This window comes from Salvelinus fontinalis, chromosome 4 (assembly GCF_029448725.1).
Source record: "Salvelinus fontinalis isolate EN_2023a chromosome 4, ASM2944872v1, whole genome shotgun sequence".
NCBI lineage: Eukaryota > Metazoa > Chordata > Actinopteri > Salmoniformes > Salmonidae > Salvelinus > Salvelinus fontinalis.
The window spans coordinates 66,022,801-66,047,202 of record NC_074668.1 but is presented as its reverse complement, the minus strand read 5'-3'; the positions used below and the strand labels follow the sequence as shown (position 1 = coordinate 66,047,202).

The following is a 24,402-nucleotide window of genomic DNA, read 5'->3' as shown; positions in this document are numbered from 1 at the left end:
ATATCTGATCATGCAGAGGTGATCCTGGACATAAAACTCAACGGGGCATTCAATCTGTCAAGACATTGGAAGTTGAATACAACCATCCTTAAAGACCATACATTCACATCATATTTTATTACAGAGTTTAAAGCATTTTTCTCTATTAACTCTCAATCAACAGATAACCCCTCGCTCATTTGGGAAACCTGTAAAGCGTACGCCAGGGGTCTGATTATGTCATACACAGCCACTAAGAGGCGGAAAAAGCGTGAAAAGCAAAAAACGTTAGAGGGTGAATTAGGAACTAAAGAGAAGGACTATATTAAAACTCCCACTCCTGCTCTATCAAAGGAAATACCAGTTCTTAGATCAGCGTTGGACTCTCTCCTAACACAGGACGCTGAAAAGAAAATGAGATTTGTCAGGCAAAAGCTATATGAACATGGCGATAAGCCAGGAAAGTACTTGGCGTACCTAGCTAAAAAGAGAGTTGACTCACAGTCAATTGCTACTATTACTGATTCTGATGGCAATCATTTATATGAAAATAAATTGATAAATGACTCATTTAAGACATTTTATGCAAATCTTTATGCCTCAGAACTGCCAAATGATGCACCCAAATTAATGGAGAACTTATTTTCTAAGATTGAGCTCCCTACTATCTCTGAAGAACAGAGGTCCCTCCTTAAATGCCCCTATTACCGAGGAAGAGATAATGTTCGCAATTAAGAATCTGCAAAATGGTAAGGCCCCAGGACCAGATGGGTTTTGTAGTGAGTTCTATAAAGAGTTCCATGGCCTGATACTTGAGCCATTGCGTGATATGTTTAACCACTCATTTTCAAATGACCAGCTCCCTCAAACGCTGAGAGAAGCCAACATATCAATTATTCTCAAAAAGGGAAAATGTCCAGAGTCTTGTTCCTCGTACAGACCAATTTCCCTTCTGAATGTGGATAGAAAATTGCTTTCTAAAACTCTAGCCACAAGATTAGAGGACTCACTGCCACTAATTGTGAAAGGAGACCAAACTGGCTTCATTAAGGGCCGTAAGTCATGCAACAATGTCAGGCGGCTTCTTAATGTAATTCAAGCATACCAACAAAGTGCTAGGGATGGTCTTGTGCTCTCCCTAGATGCCGAGAAAGCATTTGATCGTGTGGAGTGGTCTTACCTATTCTTTGCTCTAAATACATTTGGTCTAGGGGACAACTTTATAAAATGGGTGAAAGTTTTATATGATGATCCTCAGGCTGCTGTCCTTACTAATGGGCTAAGGTCAAATAGCTTATCTATATACAGAGGTACCAGACAGGGCTGTCCTTTGTCCCCTCTCCTATTTGCACTCGTTATGGAACCACTGGCCGAGGCCATCAGGGTAACGCCTGCTATACAGGGGCTGCTCATTGGTGATGTTCACCATAAAATAAGCTTGTATGCTGATGATGTCCTGATATTCATCTCTAGTCCCGAGACTTCAACTACATCTCTTATCAATATTATTGAATTATTCAGCAAATTCTCAGGCTACAAGATTAACTTAACTAAATCAGAGGCTATGCCACTTGGTAACCTTCACTCTGTACCTAATACTTCTCCCCCCTTCCCTTTTAAATGGTCTCCCTCAGGTTTTACGTATCTGGGTATATTTGTTCCAGCAAATGTACCAAGCCAATTTTGTTCCCTTGTTTGATACAATAAGACAGGATCTGGAGCGCTGGAACTCTCTCCCGATTTCTTGGTTGGGTAGAATATCCCTCTTGAAAATGAACATTTTACCTAGACTACTTTACCCAATCCAAATGATCCCAGTATTACTCTCCAATAAGGTAATAAAGGATGTAAATGGATGACTAAGTTAATTTATATGGAGTAAACGCACGCCAAGACTTAAGATGGCAATATTGTAGCTGCCAAGTTCTATGGGTGGCTTGGATCTGCCCAATATCAGGATATTTCAGTGGTGTGCCCATCTATGTTATATTTCTGATTGTGTCCGGTCCCGGGTCGCCCGGGTGGCGCAGTGGTCTAGGGCACTGCATCGCAGTGCTAGCTGCGCCACCAGAGTCTCTGGGTTCGCGCCCAGGCTGGGCTGGGTTCGCGCCCAGGCTCTGTCGCAGCCGGCCGCAACCGGGAGGTCCGTGGGGCGACGCACAATTGGTATAGCGTTGTCCGGGTTAGGGGTTAGGGAGAGTTTGGCCGGTAGGGATATCCTTGTCTCAGTATGTAAAAATGTAATAAAATGTATGCACTCTACTGTAAGTCGCTCTGGATAAGAGCGTCTGCTAAATGACTAAAATGTAAATGTAAAAAAAATGATTGGATCACAAACGATGACTCCTCTATTTGGTTAGACATTGAGACTTCTCTTTAAAAATTCTGGGGCCTCACACAGAACTTCCTCGAGGCTTTTGTCATTGGGTTCATGACAAGAGACGCATAGCACCCCGAGAATTGGCCTAGGAGACATCATTTTCTGTTTAATGTTCAGGGTTTTATTTTTAAAATCTTGTTTAGTGTTCTGGGGCCGCATGTCTTGTTCTGGGCTTTATTTATAATACGTCTGCCAACCCCAATACCCCAGGACATTCCTGTTTCATAGACAACAGCCCTAAGGTCAATAAAACAGGGGGTGGGGGGGCCATACTCTTTGAAAAGTTCAAACACCCCCCCCCCAGTTCAAAGAGGTCCCTAGACATCAATCATCATGACAACGTCAAAGGAATAGATGCATTATATACATAAATTCACACTCACTCTAAGGCGTGAGAACAGGAACAGGATGCCCAGATATGGGCATAAGCACGTGATAACTTCCTGCCAGGATGTCCTAACCGGATGCCCAACTATGGGCATGCACACGTCATCCGGACATAGGGTCATAAATCAAACGTTTGACGTGTGCCGTCTACTTTATTCTCTCTAACATGCACCTGTGGAACGGTCGTTAAGACACTAACAGCTTACAGACGGTAGGCAATTAAGGTCACAGTTATGAAAACTTAGGACACTAAAGAAGCCTTTCTACTGACTCTGAAAAACCCCAAAAGAAAGATGCCCAGGGTCCCTGCTCACCTGCGTGAACGTGCCTTAGTCATGCTGCAAGGAGGCATGAGGACTGCAGATGTGGCCAGGGCAATAAATTGCAATGTCCGTACTGTGAGACGCCTAACATGCTGACCAGACCGGACACGTCGCATGCGCGAGCGGCGCAAAATAAATGTAGAAATCCATGTTATTCAATTATTGCACCCACACTGCTCGTGCGTGCCAACGAGCTTCTGCGATGCCTAGGGCTAAAATAGAACTCCTTTCTATTTCTGACACAGATCGTGCTGAAAGTCCTTCCTCTCCCATCTCGTCATTGGCTTATAGAAGCAGGTACCCACGTGCCATCTCTTCACTGGTTATACCCACGTGGGTGATTGAAAGACGAACTGTTTTGCCGGTGGTCGTGGTAATACTATGAAAGTTTAGATGCCGATCACCATATAAGTTCAAAGATGAAAAAGCCTGGAAGGAGGAGATTACTAGAAACAATTCGGTTGGCCGTTTTATGTGTGGATTAATTGTCGGAGTAGAGGACCTTGTGCATTTCAGGTAAAACAACAACTCAGTGTTTATATCCCAGGACAAATTAGCTAGCAACAGCAAGCTAGCTAAATAGGACAAATTAGCTAGCAAGTGCAAACTAATTAGCTAAATTGCCATACATGTTTAATGCTTTTCGACCTGTCCTCAAATGAAGGACATTGGTTCAGAGTTTGTTTTGATATTTTAACCTGCGTGTCATGATCGCGTTTGGTGTAGGGGGACAAAATACATTTATGCACAATAGCACACGATGGCTCGTGCGCGCAGCAGGTTTGGGTTCCGTGTAAGACAGCGCTACAGGACGGACAGGACGGACAGCTGATCGTCCTCGCAGTGGTAAACCACGTGTAACAACACCTGCACAGGATTGGTACATCTGAACATCACACCGGCGGGACAGGTACAGGATGGAAACAACAACTGCCCGAGTTACACCAGGAATGCACAATCTCCATCAGTGCTCAGACTGTCCGCAATAGGCTGAGAGAGGCTGGACTGAGGGCTTGTAGGCCTGTTGTAAGGCAGGTCCTCACCAGACATCACCGGCAACAATGTCGCCTATGGGCACAAACCCACTGTCGCTGGACCAGACAGGACTGGCAAAAAGTGCTCTTCACTGACGAGTCACGGTTTTGTCTCACCAGGGATGATGGTTGCATTCTCGTTTATCGTGGAAGGAATGAGCGTTACACCGAGGCCTGTACTCTGGTGCGGGATCGATTTGGAGGTGGAGGGTCCGTCATGGTCTGGGGGCGGTGTGTCACAGCATCATCGGAATGAGCTTGTTGTCATTGCAGGCAATCTCAACGCTGTGCGTTACAGGGAAGACATCCTCCTCCCTCATGTGATACCCTTCCTGCAGGCTCACCGTGACATGCCTGACATGAGACATGACAATGCCACCAGCCATACTGCTCGTTCTGTGGGTGATTTCCTGCAAGACAGGATTATCAGTGTTCTGCCATGGCCAGCGAAGAGCCCGGATCTCAATCGAATTGAGCACGTCTGGGACCTGTTGGATAGGAGCGTGAGGGCTAGGGCCATTCCCCCCAGAAATGTCCAGGAACTTGCAGGTGCCTTGATGGAAGAGTGGGGTAACATCTCACAGCAAGAACTGGCAAATCTGGTGCAGTCCATGAGGAGGAGATGCACTGCAGTACTTAATGCAGCTGGTGGCCACACCAGATACTGACTGTTACTTTTGATTTTGACCTCCCCTGTCACGACTTCCACCGAAGGTGGCTCCTCTCCTTGTTCGGGCGGGGCTCGGCGGTCGGCGTCGCCGGCCTACTAGCCATCACCGATCCATGTTTCCTTTTCCGTTTGTTTTGTCTTTGGTTCTGTCACACCTGGTTTTCATTTGTTTTGATTTCTGTGGGTATATTTACCCTGTTTCCCCGCTTAGGTTTGTGCGGGATTATTTTTTATTGTTGTTTGTGGAGGCTTTCCTCAGTGTATCTTTTGCGTGTAGTGATTTTAGTAATGTGCGTTGTGGTTCTACGCCTTACGGGTGAACTGTTTGTTCCCATTGGGTTTTGGGTATTTGTACTGGACTGTGTTTGTTTTGGACTTGCCCTGATTAAAAATTACACGCTACACTGACATTTCTGCTCTCCTGCGTTTGACTCCTCACTTACCTTCAGTGCGCTCGCAACACCCCTTTTGTTCAGGGACACATTATTCCATTTCTGTTAGTCACATGTCTGTGGAACTTGTTCAGTTTATGTCTCAGTTGTTGAATCTTGTTATGTTCATACAAATATTTGCACATGTTAAGTTTGCTGAAAATTAACACAGTTGACAGTGAGAGAACGTTTATTTTTTTGCTGAGTTTATATAAAGCCCATATTTCTCAGGAGCTCCGCTTTCTCTTCTATCTCTCTACCAAACTATTGACAAACACACTGCATTGTGAGTTTGTGCTATGTGCTATTTTACCTCCACTAAATGCCCTTAATACTGAGATTGGAAATGAGAATGCTCTAATCCAGTGTGCTATGATGTGACGTCCCTGGTCCAAGCTTTCCACAGCTTGCCCTCCACCCCTCCCCTACACACACATCCACTGGATGCAGCACGTCGACCCTTTGCTCTGTTAATCCAGTGAACACTCACTACGATCTGCATGTATGCTCTGCTCTACTCTTGAGCTCTGATGATCCAACAAATTAATGACAGGACACCTCACTCTGAGAAGACACCAAAATTCTGTCCAGGATTATAACACTGCTGTGAACGTCATCAGATCAGAGCTCATTAATTGTGTGCTGGGGCTCCACTGGACTCAGTTGGGCCAGTTGAGTATGAGGTCCCATGCCTGCACCGTGACTTTCCTCCTGCCTGTTGCTCTTTACCTCTGTAAGGATGCCTTTCCCTTATCTATTTATGTATTGTATGTCTGTGTGTCTCTGTCTGTGTGTGTTGTAGTGATGTTACTTTAGTGTGGTGAGCGTAGTTTGATGCTTCAAAGGCAGCTTTTATCTCACTCTGCTCTTACTAGTTTCCTGTATTTTTTCTGTTCAACTGTTTTTGTTTGTTAGAATATTTGAAACTGAAGGGATGGCATAAGTAGCAGAGCAGGAGTGATGATTTGGTATGGGGTGATGGTAAGTTGGTAAGGAGAAGAGAGCAATGGTATGGGTGAAAAGGTATTTCTTTCTGAATCCATTTGGATATGAAGGAGAGAGGTTTTACGAAGCACTTATCCTAATGAAATACATGCTGTTCTATCTTGTTCCGAACAGCGCAGTGTGTGTGTGTGTTTATGTGTGTGTGTGCCTCCCACTGTCGTCTCTCAGGGAGTTGTGGGACAGCTGGAGAATACTATCCCACTGAGGTTAGTGCTGAGGATAGGGGCGGTACCTCCTGTAGTCTACGGAGTTGACTAAAGGCCATAAGAATGTTACGTTGAGAGAGAGACATAATGCATGTTGTGCTAGGACACCAGAGCAAGAGATTCATTTGTAGAGTGTGTTGCATTCACCCCAACCTTCTCCCTGTGGTGATGCTCATCTTCATGTTCCTTCTCCACCCTCTCTCAGGGCTAATGTGTGTGTGTGTGTTTGTGTGTGATTATGTGGTTGTTTGTTTGCATGTTTGCCAATGTGTGTGTACATGTAGTTTACACACACACACACACACACACACACACACACACACACACACACACACACACACACACACACACACACACACACACACACACACACACACACACACACACACACACACACACACAGAGAGAGGGGCATAGCAGGTATCTCCAGAGGCAGACAGGCTGATGAATTATCTTACTCCGATGCTAAAACCCCAGACGTAAATAAACAAATGAAAAGTAATCTATTAATAGCACTGGACAAAAGAGCTTATGTATCTACTGTAATTCACATTCATACTCTTCACTCCCTTCCCTCCCTCAGATCTGGCCCCTGTGTGTTGGGCTGCTGCACTCCCTAGCTCCTGTGGCGTCATCTACAAGAGCTTTGCTCAGTGTCTCCTCACTCTGGGGGACAGTCTGGGTGACACACAGAAAGAGCAGAGCGCACAGGACATTGACACAGTCTGCAGGTGAGTCTCTGTCTCCCACTCCAACTTGACACCTACTCTGAATCAATCCAGCTCTCTTTTTCTCCTTGCATATTCTCCCATCTCCTCACACACATAAGTGTTGTAAATGTTCATTTTCAGACCAAGTCACTCCTACAGAATCAGACTGTAACCCAACATATGCTCCAACACTTGTAAACACACACATGTCCTACGTCCCTCATTCACAACCTTCAGATTTCCTTGGTGTATTCCTTTCACATACTTTCAAAAAACACACTCCCTCACAAACCACACTCTCATGTTGTCATACAGTATTTGCCCCCTTACAGATCATGGGATGCGTTCCATGTGTGTGCGAATGCGGCACTTGCCGGTTGTCCTGGAGACGCAGCGGCTGTGTGGGAGTCTCTGAGGCAAGAGTCTAGGAAGACACAGTTTTCTGGAAACCTCTATGACATGTGTGCCAGCCGCACCACACTGGCACCCAATACAGTGCCCATGCCACCCTCCCAGAGGCCACCAACATCAGACCAGACCAATCAAGAAACTCTAAAAGGGTACACGCATCACCTTGGACCCGCCTACACCACGCTTTTGCTCTCAGCATGCATCTCTCTACTGCTCCTGCTCAGGATGTAGCCCTAGCCTCCCTCAGACTGCTATAGGTTATCTGTGAGCCTTGTGTTTTACTGGACTGAGCATAAAATGAACCAACACACACCTGTAAAAACCCCTCACTCCAACACACACGCAAGCACACATCCCCTCACTCCAAAATGCATACCTCCTCCAACACGCATACACACACAGGCATGTACATGTACACACACAAACACACACACAGAGTAACGCAAGAAAACACTCCCAAGCGTTATGGACGTCACTATTATGCATATTATGTAAAATAACGTTTCCATGTCAACCTCTCTGTGCAATTTTCTGTATACCACCTATCATTGATAATAGGGAAGTACTGACATTACTGATAGAGTTGCTCTATAATCTACACGTTATGTGAACTCTGTTTTTATATGTGACATGTGTAGTGGGGCAATATTTGATACATGTATGTATGCATACATTATTATTACCTCACATGCAACTTGTAAATAAGACTAAGCAATTAGCCCATTAAATGAATTATCTGACTTCATAAGATAAATAACAATATGCAAGAGACTGTAGTTATACTATGTGCAATCAAGTATTATGCTGACTAATATCAAGGAATTGTCACGAGAAGCAAATATCAAAGCAAGTATTACTTAAAAACTTTATAAAATGAATGGATTCACATACAAGACATAAAGCTTAAGTTACAAAGCATTAACAAGCATTATACTAGGCATGGTCAGAGAGAGAGACAAAGAAACCATAGCTTGAGCCATGGCACTTAGCTCACGGTGAGAAAGTAAGAAAGAAACACAGGAACAAAAAATAGAAAGAACGAATCTAAGACCTTTTATAACATCTGAGTTGTTTGGATTCAGAATCTGAGTTGTTGACCAATAGTATTACTGTAAAATTAGATATCAGATCTACAGAACCCCTACACCTGTATACACTTTTGTGTTTTTATATGAGCTATGAAAGAGTTCACCTGTAAAATGTATTTTACTCAGCCACCAACTGACTAAATCCCTATATTCCCCAATCATTGATTCTTGCATTGCCTGTGTGGGCACTGGGAATGGAATAGCCACCACACACAGTGTGCCTGTAGACTTATTATGTAAAGAGTCATCATAATGTAAAAATGGTATCGGAAGCTGCACTTCACTTAGATACATGTTTGTTTTCAGTTTCATGTGAGATTGCTCAGAGCTGTTGTTTTAAGGGGTGCATGCTTTGTTTCATTGAATTGTAAGATGTGAAATCAGACACACAGTTGATTAATCCAGACAGTTAGATTTGATAATTCATGCATTCATTTGTAATAAAATATATTTACAAGGATATGTATGGTGTAGCATGTAACGTGCAATGTGTGTGTATCCTGTATGTGTGTGTGTGTTTGTAATCTTTGCTCTTAAATCCTTTCATAACAGAAGGTCACGAGCAGATCAATCTAATCTGTCTTTGTTCCTGCCCAGCAGCCCTCGATGCACCCTGACAGCCCAGGATACACTGCACATCTTAGCCATGTGTCAGAGTAGGGGAGGGAGGAGGGTGAGAGGGAGGAGGAAACATGAAGAGATGGTGAATTACGATGTGAACATGGTCATGAACAGAAACAAAGATTTAGAGAACAGTAGACAATACCATTTGTGCATGCGTGTGGCTATGACAAGAGAGATGAGGAGACAGGTGGATATATTTTTTGTTAATCCTCTTTTTGGTATCTTTATTTAAAGACCCAATCTACTAAAATCTATTCTCTAGTCTCCCTGTGACCAGTATTTGACCTGGGCACCGGGCCATGTTATCTTTCAGGGAGCCCTGAAATCTCACCCTCAGTCCCGGGTATATTAAATGATACAGAAGAGATTCCATGTGTTTTTGCATTAGCAGGTCTGTAATAATACTACTGCTAAAACACGCAAAGACTTTGACAAAATAACTGCTCTTTAGGTTCACATTTATGCATGATCATCATCATCATTACTCTATTTTCTAAACTTGTTTTTGTTGTTTGTTGTTTTTTACGTTTTATTTTCTGTAATAATGAGCCAGTGTATTGCACATCTGAGGTGCATATTTGGTACTTAAGGGCCACCTAGTGGTATATTTTAAGTGTTTGAGTAACAAGCACTGAGACAAATTCCCCATACTGTACTATAAAGTTTTATTTTATGAGCCCTGGCTATAATCTGCCTGGGATTATCTTGGAATGGACTTGAATGCAGTTCATGAACACTTAATTCAGAACACTGAGCCTGAGAATACAGAATATAAAGTATAACCAGTAATAGAACAGCTACGAAAAACTAACAAAAACAACAACATTGTTTTGAGCGGAAAATGTGTTGGGTGTAAACCCGTGGCTGCAAAATAGCTCCATAGCAGCTCTCTGTGCTTACATTGTACCTGTCTTCAGCAAAACAAGGCTTTCCCAGATTTAACACCTAAACCTAGTGTTGTTAATGCTATCACAGCCTTCTGCAGGGTTAGTCCAGCTCCTCAATGAGACAACCTGGTTTGCTGGCTTCAGGGCTCTGCCTCTGTCTGGGTTCTCCCTCAGGTTCTGATATCACCAGCTCTGGGGCATCCCCCGCCTCTGGGTCCAATGCTACTAGGTGATTGGTGGGCGATTTGTTTGACGTTTTGTCACAGACCCTGAACAGTGAAGATGAGCATGGACCTGGGGTAGGTGTGGTCTCTGTGGTCCACACTGTCCCACTCTGATGTATGATTGGATCTACATCGTTGTTGTCTCCTGAAACGATCTCTATCATTGGCCGGAATACTCGCTGGAAACACAGGTGGTCAATTCAGACATAACACAGCTGACCCAAATGAAATACACTCTGTGCTGATTTAAATGCTGTGTTGACCTCATAAAATATTAGCATGTGAGTAATTTAGAGACTAATTGTGTGTATTTGGAATATGCCTGCTGACTATTGTACAATAAATGCTAAAGGTATTATATTCTTTCTTTTGGGTATTAAAAGTTACAGCCTAGTCTATGGTATGTAATGTACCTGAGAGGAGAAGATGCAGATGCTGTCTGGATCTTCAACATCCACATCCTCCAGGTCAGGGAGATCCTGTGGAGTCAGGTGACCATTAGTCAGGGGACAAGGCTTTCGTGCTCTAAATGAAGGTTAGAGTCAAGAGCTAAATGATAAAGAGTCTGAGGCAGTCTGTGCTTTTGGTTAAGATGCTGATGGAGAGGGACTAGATAACAACAATAAAACATTATTACAGTGTGATAATCACTCTATTATAGTGATAGTGATTGGTAATGCTTGGCTGTGGTGGTCAGTCTGACTCACGTCAATACGAAGTGGTGGGCGTGGCCCCAGGTGGATGGTCTCCAGGTCCTCTGTCTCCTCTACCTCAGTCACCATTGGTCCAGGACCGTGCTCTACAATTCTCCCAGCTGTCTGAGACTGTGGCTGGCCACATACTGACTGTTCTCTCTCTAACTTCTCTCTCTTTGGCTGCCTTCTTTGTAGTTGTTCTCTCCTTGACTGGTTTAACTCTAACAGTTCTTCCTTTAAGCTTTCTTCTGTTGCTTGCTCTCCATCTGGCTGATCTCCCTCTTGGTGCTCTCCATCTGGCTGATCTCCCTCTTGGTACTCTCCATCTGGCTGATCTCCCTCTTGGTGCTCTCTCTCTAGCTGATCTCCCTCTTGGTGCTCTCTCTCTAGCTGATCTCCCTCTTGGTGCTCTCTCTCTAGCTGATCTCCCTCTTGGTGCTCTCTCTCTAGCTGATCTCCCTCTTGGTGCTCTCTCTCTAGCTGATCTCCCTCTTGGTGCTCTCTCTCTAGCTGATCTCCCTCTTGGTGCTCTCTCTCTAGCTGATCTCCCTCTTGGTGCTCTCTCTCTAGCTGATCTCCCTCTTGGTGCTCTCTCTCTAGCCGATATCCCTCCGGATCCTCTCTTTCTAGTTGTTCTCTATCTAGCTGCTTCTTCAGTGGCTGTTCAATCCCTGGCTTTTCCTTTTCTGGCTGTTCTCTCTGTGTCTGTAGGAACTCTTCATGGGCCTCCAGACTGTCCTCCACAAACGCCTGGATCCTCTCCTCCCTGCCCGGGCTCTGATTCTGCCTCTGGTTCTTTTCACTGGGGCTCTCAATTTCTGGAGTTGTAGTGGTCTCATACTCCCCTAGAAAAGGTCAACACACCCTTATCAAACTTCTCTATGTCGTGTGTGTGTAAGGAGGTTCCAAGTGTGTGTGTGTGTGTGGATATGAGTGCGTGTGTGCGTACCTCTCTCTTGCAGCTCTCTGAGTCGCAGTTTCTCCATGGCTTGGTCTCTGATGGTTGCCATGGCGTCCAGACTGTCCTGGATCTTCCTTCTCTCTCGTGTTTGCCATGATTCCCTCTCCCTGCGCTCCCCCTCCGGACCCGCTGTCCCCCACGCCTCCGCACACGCCCTTCATACCGCAACCACATGATAATCATACAGCAACTAAGGACCAACATCACAGACCACACAATGACTCAAGCATAAGTATGACATGCACAGGCAAACAGAGACAAACTGGTAATGCACCTGTCCTTTGGGAACACAGGTCGGTCATCCAGGTACGTGAGCTGTTTGAGACGTATGATCATAGTCTTCCTGTAGTATGGGATTTTCTTTATCACTTCATTTCCCATCAGGTTCAGCACGCGCTGAGGAGGAGGGAACAACAAGGGTGTAATCACACACACACACAGGCTTGGGTATATTATCAGCATGAAGCAAGAGTATTTGCATTTTATAGTCAGTGTGTCATGCGCATGGGCATACTAATGAATAAAGATGATATGATCTATATTGCATAAAGTACTGTTTATCTGTGTGAGCCTGTTGTGAGCATGTCTTCTCACCAGTTCCGGCATTCTCTCCAGCACAGTGAGGATGTCTGGGTCATCCAGCAGGTTGTGGGACATGTCCAGTACACTGAGGGAGAGGCACTGACTCAGATGCTCCACGTCTCCCACTGTCTGCAGCTTATTATGGGCTATCTGCAGAGTGCCCAGATCAGGCAGGCAGGCTGGGAAAATACTAGATAGATGGAGTCACACACACACACACTGAGATAGGTGGGGTACGTAGAGTGAGGACAGACTCACCAATGTTTTCGATGGTGTGTATGTAGTTGTTGCAGACATTGAGGGTGCAGAGCTTGCTGAGTGGTTCTAAGTTCTCCAGATTGTGTATGAGGTTCTGGTGGAGGAAGAGGCAGCGTAGGTCCGTTTGGGCCTGCAGGTTCTGGATGCGCTGCAGTCCGTTGCACTCCAGCCAGAGACACTTCAGCCCTGTGTACTCCTCTAGATTCTCTATGGTGGAGAAGCCTAAGAGAGGAAAACATAAAACAAATAACATTAGAATACTAAAAGAACTCTAACAGTGCAGTTGTATTCCACCTACAATTCTATATAGACCCCACAAAGCTTATGATTTTAATTTCTATAAATGATTCACGCAACAATATATCTAACCCGTCCATAAACAACAATTCCACACACACCTTTGAAGTGCAAATACAGTGTGTCATTCAATCGAGGTGTCATGTAGAGTTTATTTTGCTTGCAGTGGTTCTTCAGAAATGTCTTTGTCATTCTGAGGAACATAAAGCGTCACTAGTTAGAATGCTAGACAGAACGAACAATAATGCTAGAAGACTACTGACAGCTAATTCCTAGCTTTTAAGATGACCTTGGACCCGAGTCCTTTTCCTTTTTCTCTTGTCGTTGGGCTTGTATGAGTTTGTCGAATTCTGTATGTGAGGACACACAACAGTCTCCTTCGATAACCACGTTCGGCAGGGGGCTGCAGTTCATCGGGTGGGGCTCCTCTGAAGTGAGAGAGGAGGATAACTTTAGACATGGCTAGACTCATGCGATTATTTAACATGTTGCCATGTGGTGACTATTATGCTAAATTATAGTGAACTGTCTAACCTAGTTTACTGGAAGGTGTTAACATCGCGTTCAGCAATATTTCTGCATCTCCAGCTTGCAGGGTCATACTGGATTCCTCGCCACTCTCTTCTTCCCCCTCACCGGATTCGAGGGGTTTAGGATGCATCGTCGATAGTTTTAATTGATTACTACTTCTATATACTATTTACTTGTTTAGTTAACAGTTTGTGTTAACGTATTAGCCAGTTGTAATAACTTGTCATAAACTCCCTGTCAGCTATTTCCTGGTAAAGCTTTTCTGTGTTTCCGTAGCAACGGTGAATCATCAGACGACGACCGCCCTCCTCTCATGATTGGTTGTGCAAGCCAGAGTCATATTTAATTTAAACGTTATTTTATCAGGGAGTCATACTGACACCAATGTCTCTTTTACAGATGAGCCTTGAATTACACAAATCAAAGGAAATACATTATTAAAAAAACTACGAAATTCGTCAGTATTAATGTGCGGATTCGATTATGCTAAACCGCAGGGCACCGTGGTATGGCCCGTTACGTCATCGGGCGAAATCGGGGAGGAGCACACTTCTCAAATCGAACAGTAATCTGCGGCGCTCGGTCATTTTGTCAACCAACGCTGCATGGTTCATCGTCCAGAAACATACAATATATCTTTTTCAGAAAATAAATGTTCGAATTTTCTAACTATTTTTTATTGGGAAGGCAGATAAACCGTTATAATAAAAAGCAATCCCGTTAACATGGGAAAACACAGAATACTTGTAATTATTACATGTGCTTAATTAAGTCACTTTTGTTTTGAGCCGACTTCGCCATGGACTTTGAACTGGGAGCCTGGCTCACGACCAGGAGGCAGCCCGATTCCAAATCGAATTACAATCAACTTTCAGCCGACGCAAAACACGTTTACACGGGGGTCCGGTCCCGGGCGGGATTAATCGAGCCCCCACTATGGCTCTGATATAAACTATTGTATCCGAGCCGTCTTTACGCTTAAACATTTTCATTGGTCAAAAGGACTGACATTCAATCTATTTTTCCCCGGAGCTAAAAATATGAATATTTACACAGCATACAGCGATTCCAAAATAAAACGTGTATGTAATCAATGTAGCCTATTCTGAATAATAAATGTATTGTCGACCACAAAAAGGCAGCGATCCTATAAATCTATTTTTATTTCTAGTTATGTAATTCTATGCACTTATTTGAACTAACTCTTACAGTAGGCCTATGCAAGGATACGATGGTTGCTTCATCCATTGTTGGACTTCTGAATTAATGAAATGTACCCATTGATTCTTTTTTATTTTATTTATTTTTATTTCACCTTTATTTAACCAGGTAGGCCAGTTGAGAACAAGTTCTAATTTACAACTGCGACCTGGCCAAGATAAAGCAACGCAGTGCGACAAAAACAACATAAACAGTTACACATAAACAAACGTAGAGTCAATAACACAATAGAAAAATATATGTACAGTGTGTGCAAATGTAGAAGAGTAGGGAGGTAGGCAATAAAAAGGCCATGGAGGTGAAATAATTACAATTTTGCATTAACACTGGAGTGATAGATGTGCCGATGCTGATGTGCAAGTAGAAATACTGGGGTGCAAAAGATCAAGAGGATAAATAACAATATGGGGATGAGGTAGTTGGGTGTGCTATTTACAGATTGGCTGTGTACAGGTACAGTGATCGGTACGCTGCTCTTACAGCTGATGCTTAAAGTTAGAGAGGGTATAAGACCCCAGCTTCAGTGATTTTTGAAATTCGTTCCAGTCATTGGCAGCAGAAAACTGGAAGGAAAGGCGGCTAAAGGAAGTGTTGGCTTTGGGGGTATACCTGTTGGAGCGCGTGCTACAGGTGGGTGTTTCTATGGTGACCTGTGAGCTGAGATAAGGCGGGGCTTTACCTAGCATAGACTTATAGATGACCTGGAGCCAGTGGGTTTGGCGACGAATATGTAGTGATGGCCAGCCAACGAGAGCATAGAGGTCGCAGTGTTGGGTAGTATATGGGGCTTTGCTGACAAAACGGATGGCACTGTGATAGACTGCATCCAGTTTGCTGAGTAGAGTGTTGGAGGCTATTTTGTAAATGACATCGCCAAAGTCAAGGATCGGTAGGATAGTCAGTTTTACGAGGGTATGTTTGGCAGCATGACTGAAGACGGCTTTGTTGCGAAATAGAAAGCCGATTCTAGATTTAATTTTGGATTGGAGATGCTTAATGTGAGTCTGGAAGGAGAGTTTACAGTCTAACCAGACACCTAGGTATTTGTAGTTGTCCACATATTTTAAGTCAGAACCGTCCAGAGTAGTGATGCTAGTCGGGTGGGAGGGTGCGGGCAGCAATAGGTTGAAGAGCATGCACTTAGTTTTACTTGCATTTAAAAGCAGCTGGAGGCCTCGGATGGAGTGTTGTATGGCATTGAAGCTCGTTTGGAGGTTTGTTAGCACAGTGTCCAAAGAAGGGCCAGGTGTATACAGAATGGTGTCGTCTGCGTAGAGGTGGATCAGAGAATCACCAGCAGCAAGAGCGACATCATTGATATATACAGAAAAAAGAGTCGGCCCAAGAATTGGACCCTGTGGCACCCCCATAGAGACTGTCAGAGGTCCGGACAACAGGCCCTCCGATTTGACACACTGAAGTCTATCTGAGAAGTAGTTGGTGAACCAGGCGAGGCAGTCATTTGAGAAGCCAAGGCTATTGAGTCTGCCAATAAGAATGCGGTAATTGACAAGAGTCGAAAGCCTTGACCAGGTCTATGAAGACGGCTGCACAGTACTGTCTTTTATCGATGGCGGTTATGATATCATTTAGGACCTTGAGCGTGACTGAGGTGCACCCATGACCAGCTCGGAAACCAGATTGCATTCTTGAAGAAGATAACTTAGGAATGCTGCATGAGTTTAGTTCAACTGTCATACCCCATGAAAACTCAAAATGCAAGCTTGTTTCAATCCAATGTTTGTAAACAAAGTAAATGTAAACAAACACTATATAGCCTATAAACATGTTTAGAACTATAATGTTGACATCATGGATGCTCAGTCCTTGATTCCATAGCTCTGTCTACAAATGTGACAGAGGTTACATTTCTCCAGCCCTATCCCACAGCTTTTTACTGAAACAGGAATGGGGATGACGGTTTGTTATTGTTTGAACTGCTGATTGCCGCTTTAAAGGTTCAATATGCAGAAATCGCTCCGCAATTTGCTTGTTGCTAAAATTCTAATAGTTTGCTTAATTTTAAACAAGCTGTATAGTGTAGAGAATCATTGTACTGTCTAAACTGACGTGGTCTTCCTGTCTGGGTTGGCGCCCCCCCTGGGGTTGTGCCGTGGGGGAGATCTTTGTGGGCTATACTCGGCCTTGTCTCAGGATGGTAAGTTGGTGGTTGAAGGTATCCCTCTAGTGGTGTGGTGGGGTGGGGGGGGGGGGGGGGGGGGGGGGGTGCTTTGGCAAAGTGGGTGGGGTTATATCCTGCCTGTTTGGCCCTGTCTGAGGGTATCATCGGATGGGGCCACAGTGTCTCCTGACCCCTCTTGTCTCAGCGTCCAGTATTTATGCTGCAGTAGTTTATGTGTCGGGGGGCTAGGGTCAGTCTGTTATATCTGGAGTATTTCTCCTGTCTTATCCGGTGTCCTGTGTGAATTTACGTATGCTCTCTCTAATTCTCTCTCTCGGAGGACCTGAACCCTAGGACCATGCCTCAGGACTACCTGGCATGATGACTCCTTGTTGTCCCCAGTCCACCTGGCCGTGCTGCTGCTCCAGTTTCAACTGTTCTGCCTACGGCTATGGAACCCTGACCTGCTCACTGCGATTATTATTATTTAACCTTGCTGGTCATTTATGAACATTTGAACATCTTGGCCATGTTCTGTTATAATCTCCACCCGGCACAGCCAGAAGAGGACTGGCCACCCCTCATAGCCTGGTTCCTCTCTAGGTTTCTTCCTAGGTTTTGGCCTTTCTAGGGGGTTTTTCCTAGCCACTGTGCTTCTACACCTGCATTGCTTGCTGTTTGGGGTTTTAGGCTGGGTTACTGTACAGCACTTTGATATATCACCTGATGCAAGAAGGGCTAAATAAATACATTTGATTTGATTTAATTTAAACTACATTTATTGTAGGCTAAAATAGTCAGCAGGAAATATGCTTTTTTTTAAACGCTTGAACACACAACGTTTGTAACAGAATCAACTCAACTTTTTTTTAGAACTGACATCATAAGCTACATAGTGTGAGTTGTGTGAACCTTTTAAATTGAGAGGTCTATTTTAAAAGCTTAGCTTTCTATGAAGACACCTATATCAAGGCTTACTGTTGCAACCCGTTGTTCCACGCTAGTTCAGTGACTTGAGCAAGACAGAAGGGGGCAACACGAGCATGTGGGCGAGAAGCTTCACTCAAAGGGCGCTTGTCGAAGTGTCCGGTTCCTTTTATTTCCAGCACATGTTACCGGAGGAAAATCAAATGCATTGATATGAAACATAAAATATCCGCCTAGGCCTACATAATTGCACCACATTGCATTATTCTCATCTGATATGAGTTGCAGTAAACATGGGAAAGTCAGTACCTTAGCCTTACCACTGTGCCAAAAAGGTCAAAGGCTGTAGGCAAAATGAACAGATGCTGGTCTATTGCCCCTCTCTAAAGACATGGCCAAATACAAAACGCAATGTAAAAGGGAGCACATTTCCAACAAAGGTCTATGAGATTGGATGAAATTGTATTTGTCACATGCACCGAATACAACCTTACGTAGACCATACCGTGAAAGGCTTACTTACAAGCTCTTAACCAACAATGTAGTTCAAGAAATAGAGTTAAATATTTACCAAATAAAGAAAAAAATTATGGACAAAATAAAATTACATAACAATAACGAGGCTATATACAGGGGTACGGGTACCGAGTCAATGTGTGGGGGTACAGGTTAGTCGAGGTAATTTGTACATGTAGGTATTCCGGGTGGCCAGTTGATTAATTGTTCAGCATTCTTAAAGCTTCGGGATAGAAGCTGTTAAGGAGCCTTTTGGACCTACACTTGGTGCTCCAGTACCGCTTGCCGTGCAGTAGCAGAGAGAACAGTCTATGACCTGGGTGACTGGAGTCTTTGACAATTTTTTGGGCCTTCCTCTGACATCGCCTAGTATATAGGTCCTGAATGGGAGGAAGCTTGGGCCCAGTGATATATTGGGCCATACACACAACTAGAGGTCGACCGATTAATCGGAATGGCCGATTGATTTGGGCCGATTTCAAGTTTTCATAACAATCGGTAATCTGCATTTTTGGCCACCGATCACTGCCGATTACACTGCACTCCACGAGGAGACTGCGTGGCAGGCTGACTACCTGTTATGCGAGTGCATCAAGGAGCCAAGGTAAGGTGCTAGCTAGCATTAAAGGTATCTTATAAAAACAATCAATCTTAACATAATCACTAGTTAACTACACTATATTACTAGTTTATCTAGCTTGACCTGCGTTGCATATAATCGATGCGGAGCCTGTTAATTTATCATTGAATCATAGCCTACTTCACCAAATGGTTATTTAACAAGCGCATTCGCAAAAAAAGCACTGTCGTTGCACCAATGTGTACCTAACCATAAACATCAACGCCTTTCTTAAAATCAATACACAAGTATATATTTTAAACCTGGATATTTAGTTAATATTGCCTGCTAACATGAATTTATTTTAACTAGGGAAATTGTGTCACTTCTCTTGTGTTCTGTGCAACAGAGTCAGGCTATATGCAGCAGTTTGGGCCGCCTGGCTCGTTGCGAACTGTGTGAAGACCAACTTCGCCAAACCTGGGATGACTTAACAAAAGCACGTTTGCGAAAAAAGCACAATCGTTGCACGAATGTACCTAACCATAAACATCAACACCTTTCTTAAAATCAATACACAGAGGTATATTTTTTTAAACCTGTATATTTAGTTAAAAGAAGGTTAGCAGGCAATATTAAACTAGGGAAATTGGGTCACTTCTCTTGCGTTAATTGCACGCAGAGTCAGGGTATATGCAACAGTTTGGGCCGCCTGGCTCGTAGCAAACAAATTTGCCAGAATTTTACGTAATTATGACATAACATTGAAGGTTGTGCAATGTAACAGGAATATTTAGACTTATGGATGCCACCCGTTAGATAAAATACGGAACGGTTCCGTATTTCACTGAAAGAATAAACCTTTTGTTTTCGAGATGATAGTTTCCGGATTCGACCATATTAATGACCTAAGGCTCGTACTTCTGTGTGTTATTATGTTATAATTAAGTCTATGATTTGATAGAGCAGTCTGACTGAGCGATGGTAGGCACCAGCAGGCTCGTAAGCATTCATTCAAACAGTACTTTCTTGCGTTTTGTCAGCAGCTCTTCCCTGTGCTTCAAGCATTGAGCTGTTTATGACTTCAAGCCTATCAACTCCCGAGATTAGGCCGATTAGTAACCGATGTGAAATGGCTAGCTAGTTAGCGGGGTGCTAATAGCGTTTCAATCAGTGACGTAACTCGCTCTGAGACCTTGAAGTAGTTGTTCCCCTTGCTCTGCAAGGGCCGCGGCTTTTGTGGAGCGATGGGTAACAATGCTTCGAGGGTGGCTGTTGTCGATGTGTTCCTGGTTTGAGCCCAGGTAGGGGCGAGGAGAGGGACGGAAGCTATACGGTTACACTGGCAATACTAAAGTGCCTATAAGAACATCCAACAGTCAAAGGTATATGAAATACAAGGGCAGTGTCCAGGTGGGAAAGGGCAGTGTAGAGTGCGATTGAGATTGCCTCATCTGTGGATCTGTTGGGGCAGTATGCGAATTGGAGTGGGTCTAGGGTATCTGGGATGATGGTATTGATGTGAACCATGACCAGCCTTTCAAAGCCCTTCATGGCTACCGACATGAGTGCTACGTGGCGGTAGTCATCTAGGGAGATTACATCTGGGGCAGGTCTTGTTTTGAACCAGTACTCCTGTAGTTAAGCTATATGGCACTCCTCCTCTAAAATATGCTTCCAGGGACGCTACTACCTCCAATAATGGCATTAGCCAACTGTTGATCACAGTTTTTTTGTATACACAGAGTGAGGAGCAAGGAAGGGTTTATGATGCAGTGTTCCATCTCAGGGAGGGGTATGAGCCCAAAGTGTCACGTGACGACAAGGCTGTGAACCTTACACAGAACATTAATAAGGAGGTAAGTACTTACAAAGCTTCTTCTCTGGGCCATAATCTTTCTGAAGATGTCCCTTCATTTTTGCCAGTCCGCTTAGAAGTCTTACTGCCCATTATTGATGTCAATGATTGATTAAGCATTTTGTCCTGCTGCATCAGGAAAGGGGTAGGCGGGTGCCTGTCCTCTAATCGTCTATGTAAGGCTGGCATGTGACAATCCCCTGGAGGCTCCCTACAGGAAGAACACACGCGTGCAGATGGTGAACAAGGGGTTCTCCGATCCCGAGGGACCTGTCTCCCATTGGAGACAGAAATGGAAGAGTTGAATGAAAAATGCAAACCTTAATAAAAGATGCAAAGTGAAACTTTATGCACTGTAGGATATACAGTGGGGAGAACAAGTATTTGAAACACTGCCGATTTTGCAGGTTTTCCTACTTACAAAGCATGTAGAGGTCTGTAATTTTTTATCATAGGTACACTTCAACTGTGAGAGACGGAATCTAAAACAAAAATCCAGAAAATCACATTGTATGATTTTTAAGTAATTCATTTGCATTTTATTGCATGACATAAGTATTTGATACATCAGAAAAGCAGAACTTAATATTTGGTACAGAAACCTTTGTTTGCAATTACAGAGATCATACGTTTCCTGTAGTTCTTGACCAGGTTTGCACACACTGCAGCAGGGATTTTGGCCCACTCCTCCAAACAGACCTTCTCCAGATCCTTCAGGTTTCGGGGCTGTCGCTGGGCAATACGGACTTTCAGCTCCCTCCAAAGATTTTCTATTGGGTTCAGGTCTAGAGACTGGCTAGGCCACTCCAGGACCTTGAGATGTTTCGGGCCGTTGTCATGCTGGAAGACCCAGCCACGACCCATCTTCAATGCTCTTACTGAGGGAAGGAGGTTGTTGGCCAAGATCTCACGATACATGGCCCCATCCATCCTCCCCTCAATACGGTGCAGTCGTCCTGTCCCCTTTGCAGAAAAGCAACCCCAAAGAATGATGTTTCCACCTCCATGCTTCACGGTTGGGATGGTGTTCTTGGGGTTGTACTCATCCTTCTTCTTCCTCCAAACACAGCGAGTTAAGTTTAGACCAAAAGCTCTATTTTTGTCTCATCAGACCACATGACCTTCTCCCATTCCTCCTCTGGATCATCCAGATGGTCATTGGCAAACTTCAGACGGGCCTGGACATGCGCTGGCTTGAGCATGGGGACCTTGCGTGCGCTGCAGGATTTTAATCCATGACGGCGTAGTGTGTTACTAATGGTTTTCTGTGGTCCCAGCTCTCTTCAGGTCATTGACCAGGTCCTGCCGTGTAGTTCTGGGTTGATCCCTCACCTTCCTCATGATCATTGATGCCCCACGAGGTGAGATCTTGCATGGAGCCCCAGACCGAGGGTGATTGACCGTCATCTTGAACTTCTTCCATTTTCTAATAATTGCGCCAACAGTTGTTGCCTTCTCACCAAGCTGCTTGCCTATTGTCCTGCAGCCCATCCCAGCCATGTGCAGGTCTACAATTTCAACCCTGATGTCCTTACACAGCTCTCTGGTCTTGGCCATTGTGGAGAGGTTGGAGTCTGTTTGATTGAGTGTGTGGACAGGTGTCTTTTATACAGGTAACGAGTTCAAACAGGTGCAGTTAATACAGGTAATGAGTGGAGAACAGGAGGGCTTCTTAAAGAAAAACTAACAGGTCTGTGAGAGCCGGAATTCTTACTGGTTGGTAGGTGATCAAATACTTATGTCATGCAATAAAATGCAAATTAATTACTTAAAAATCATACAATGTGATTTTCTGGATTTTTGTTTTAGATTCTGTCTCTCACAGTTGAAGTGTACCTATGATAAAAATGACAGACCTCTACATGCTTTGTAAGTAGGAAAACCTGCAAAATCGGCAGTGTGTCAAATACTTGTTCTCCCCACTGTATATGCCACACACACACACACACCACACACACACACACACACACACACACACACACACACACACACACACACACAAATATATATACATTTGCATCCAGAAAGAGAGGATCTGGACAGAGATCAGCTAGAGAGCTAGCAACAAGAGGGTGAGAGATCAGCCAGAGGGAGAACAAGCACAGCAGCAGAATAAAGTAATGATACTGCGAAATAACGACATTTAAGTCCTTCTCCTACTTAACCAGAGTCAGATGAACTCATAGATACAATTTTTGTGTCTCTGCATGCAGTATGAAGAGCAGGTAGTTTCGCAAGTCAGTGTGAGCACAATGACTGGAAGTCTACAGGTATGGTAGCATTGCGAAAGAAATCAACTACAAAAAAGGGAGAAGTTAGAGAGAGTGGTCAGTATGTGGCCAGCCAAAATCTGACAGCTGAGGTGATCATAGATCAGGGCTGGAGAGTAACTGATTACATGTAATCTCATTTACATTATCAGCAAAAAGAATGTCTCTCTCCATCAGTGTCTTATCCAAAAGCACAGACTGCCCCAGACTCATATAATTTTGATCTTGATTCTAACCTTAATTTAGAGCACTAAAGCCTTGTCCCTTGACTAAAGGTCACTTGACTCTCCACATGATCTTCCTGACTTGGACGATGTAGATGTTGAAGCTCCAGACAGTGTAACGGATGTGAAATGGCTAGCTAGTTAGCGGGTACGCGCTAGTAGCATTTCAATCAGTTACGTCACTTGCTCTGAGACTTAAGTAGTGTTGCCCCTTGCTTTGCAAGGGCCGTGGCTTTTGTGGAGCGATGGGTAACGCTGCTTCGTGGGTGACTGTTGTCGATGTGTGCAGAGGGTCCCTGGTTCGCGCCCGTGTCGGGGCGAGGGGACGGTTTAAAGTTATACTGTTACATTGATGCTGTTGACCCGGATCACTGGTTGCTGCGGAAAAGGAGGAGGTTGAAAGGGGGGTGAGTGTAACGGATGTGAAATGGCTAGCTAGTTAGCGGGTACGCGCTAGTAGCATTTCAATCAGTTACGTCACTTGCTCTGAGACTTAAGTAGTGTTGCCCCTTGCTTTGCAAGGGCCGTGGCTTTTGTGGAGCGATGGGTAACGCTGCTTCGTGGGTGACTGTTGTCGATGTGTGCAGAGGGTCCCTGGTTCGCGCCCGGGTCGGGGCGAGGGGACGGTTTAAAGTTATACTGTTACAACAGCACCTGCATCTACTCCTCTCAGGTACATTGCAAGCCACACAAAATGAAAGAGGAGAACCTGAGAGAATGTATTCTCTATTGTCCGACAGCCCTCTGCTGCATGCTATTTGTGAGCTGCACCTGAGAGTTGACACTCGGACCTGCTCTTGATCCTAAAGTTTACATTACAAACAAGGAGGGTTTTCTATCTGTCAAAACGTACAACTTGTACTTGTAAATCACAAACTTTTACCTGCTGATCATACAATTAATTTCATTTTGTAAGGATGGCAACAGGATACTAGATCATCCAAATAAGCCACATTAAACCATGCAGTTGTCAGGTGTGCTGTCAGCATGCGTCACACGGCCCGTTATCCTATGTGCTCCTG

At 44.3% G+C, this 24,402-nt stretch overlaps 2 protein-coding genes across 2 annotated transcripts; one reads left to right on the top strand and one right to left on the bottom strand.

Moving 5' to 3' along the window:
• Window positions 1-1,336: 1,336 nt before the first annotated feature.
• Window positions 1,337-8,425, top strand: LOC129852913 (neuritin-like protein). Its single transcript, XM_055918513.1, has 3 exons — window positions 1,337-1,394; window positions 6,999-7,146; window positions 7,458-8,425. Exons 1-3 carry the CDS (start codon window positions 1,337-1,339, stop codon window positions 7,765-7,767), a joined length of 516 nt encoding a protein of 171 aa, XP_055774488.1. The 3' UTR covers window positions 7,768-8,425.
• On the bottom strand, window positions 8,388-14,106 carry LOC129854219 (dynein axonemal assembly factor 1-like). The gene is made up of 10 exons (XM_055921016.1): window positions 13,687-14,106; window positions 13,442-13,580; window positions 13,254-13,345; window positions 12,856-13,077; window positions 12,610-12,776; window positions 12,290-12,411; window positions 12,004-12,170; window positions 11,067-11,899; window positions 10,773-10,838; window positions 8,388-10,538 (listed from the first exon to the last, which is right to left on the bottom strand). The coding sequence occupies exons 1-10, from the start codon at window positions 13,811-13,813 to the stop codon at window positions 10,236-10,238; spliced, it is 2,238 nt and encodes a 745-aa protein (XP_055776991.1). The 5' UTR covers window positions 13,814-14,106; the 3' UTR covers window positions 8,388-10,235.
• Between the last annotated feature and the right edge of the window lie 10,296 nt (window positions 14,107-24,402).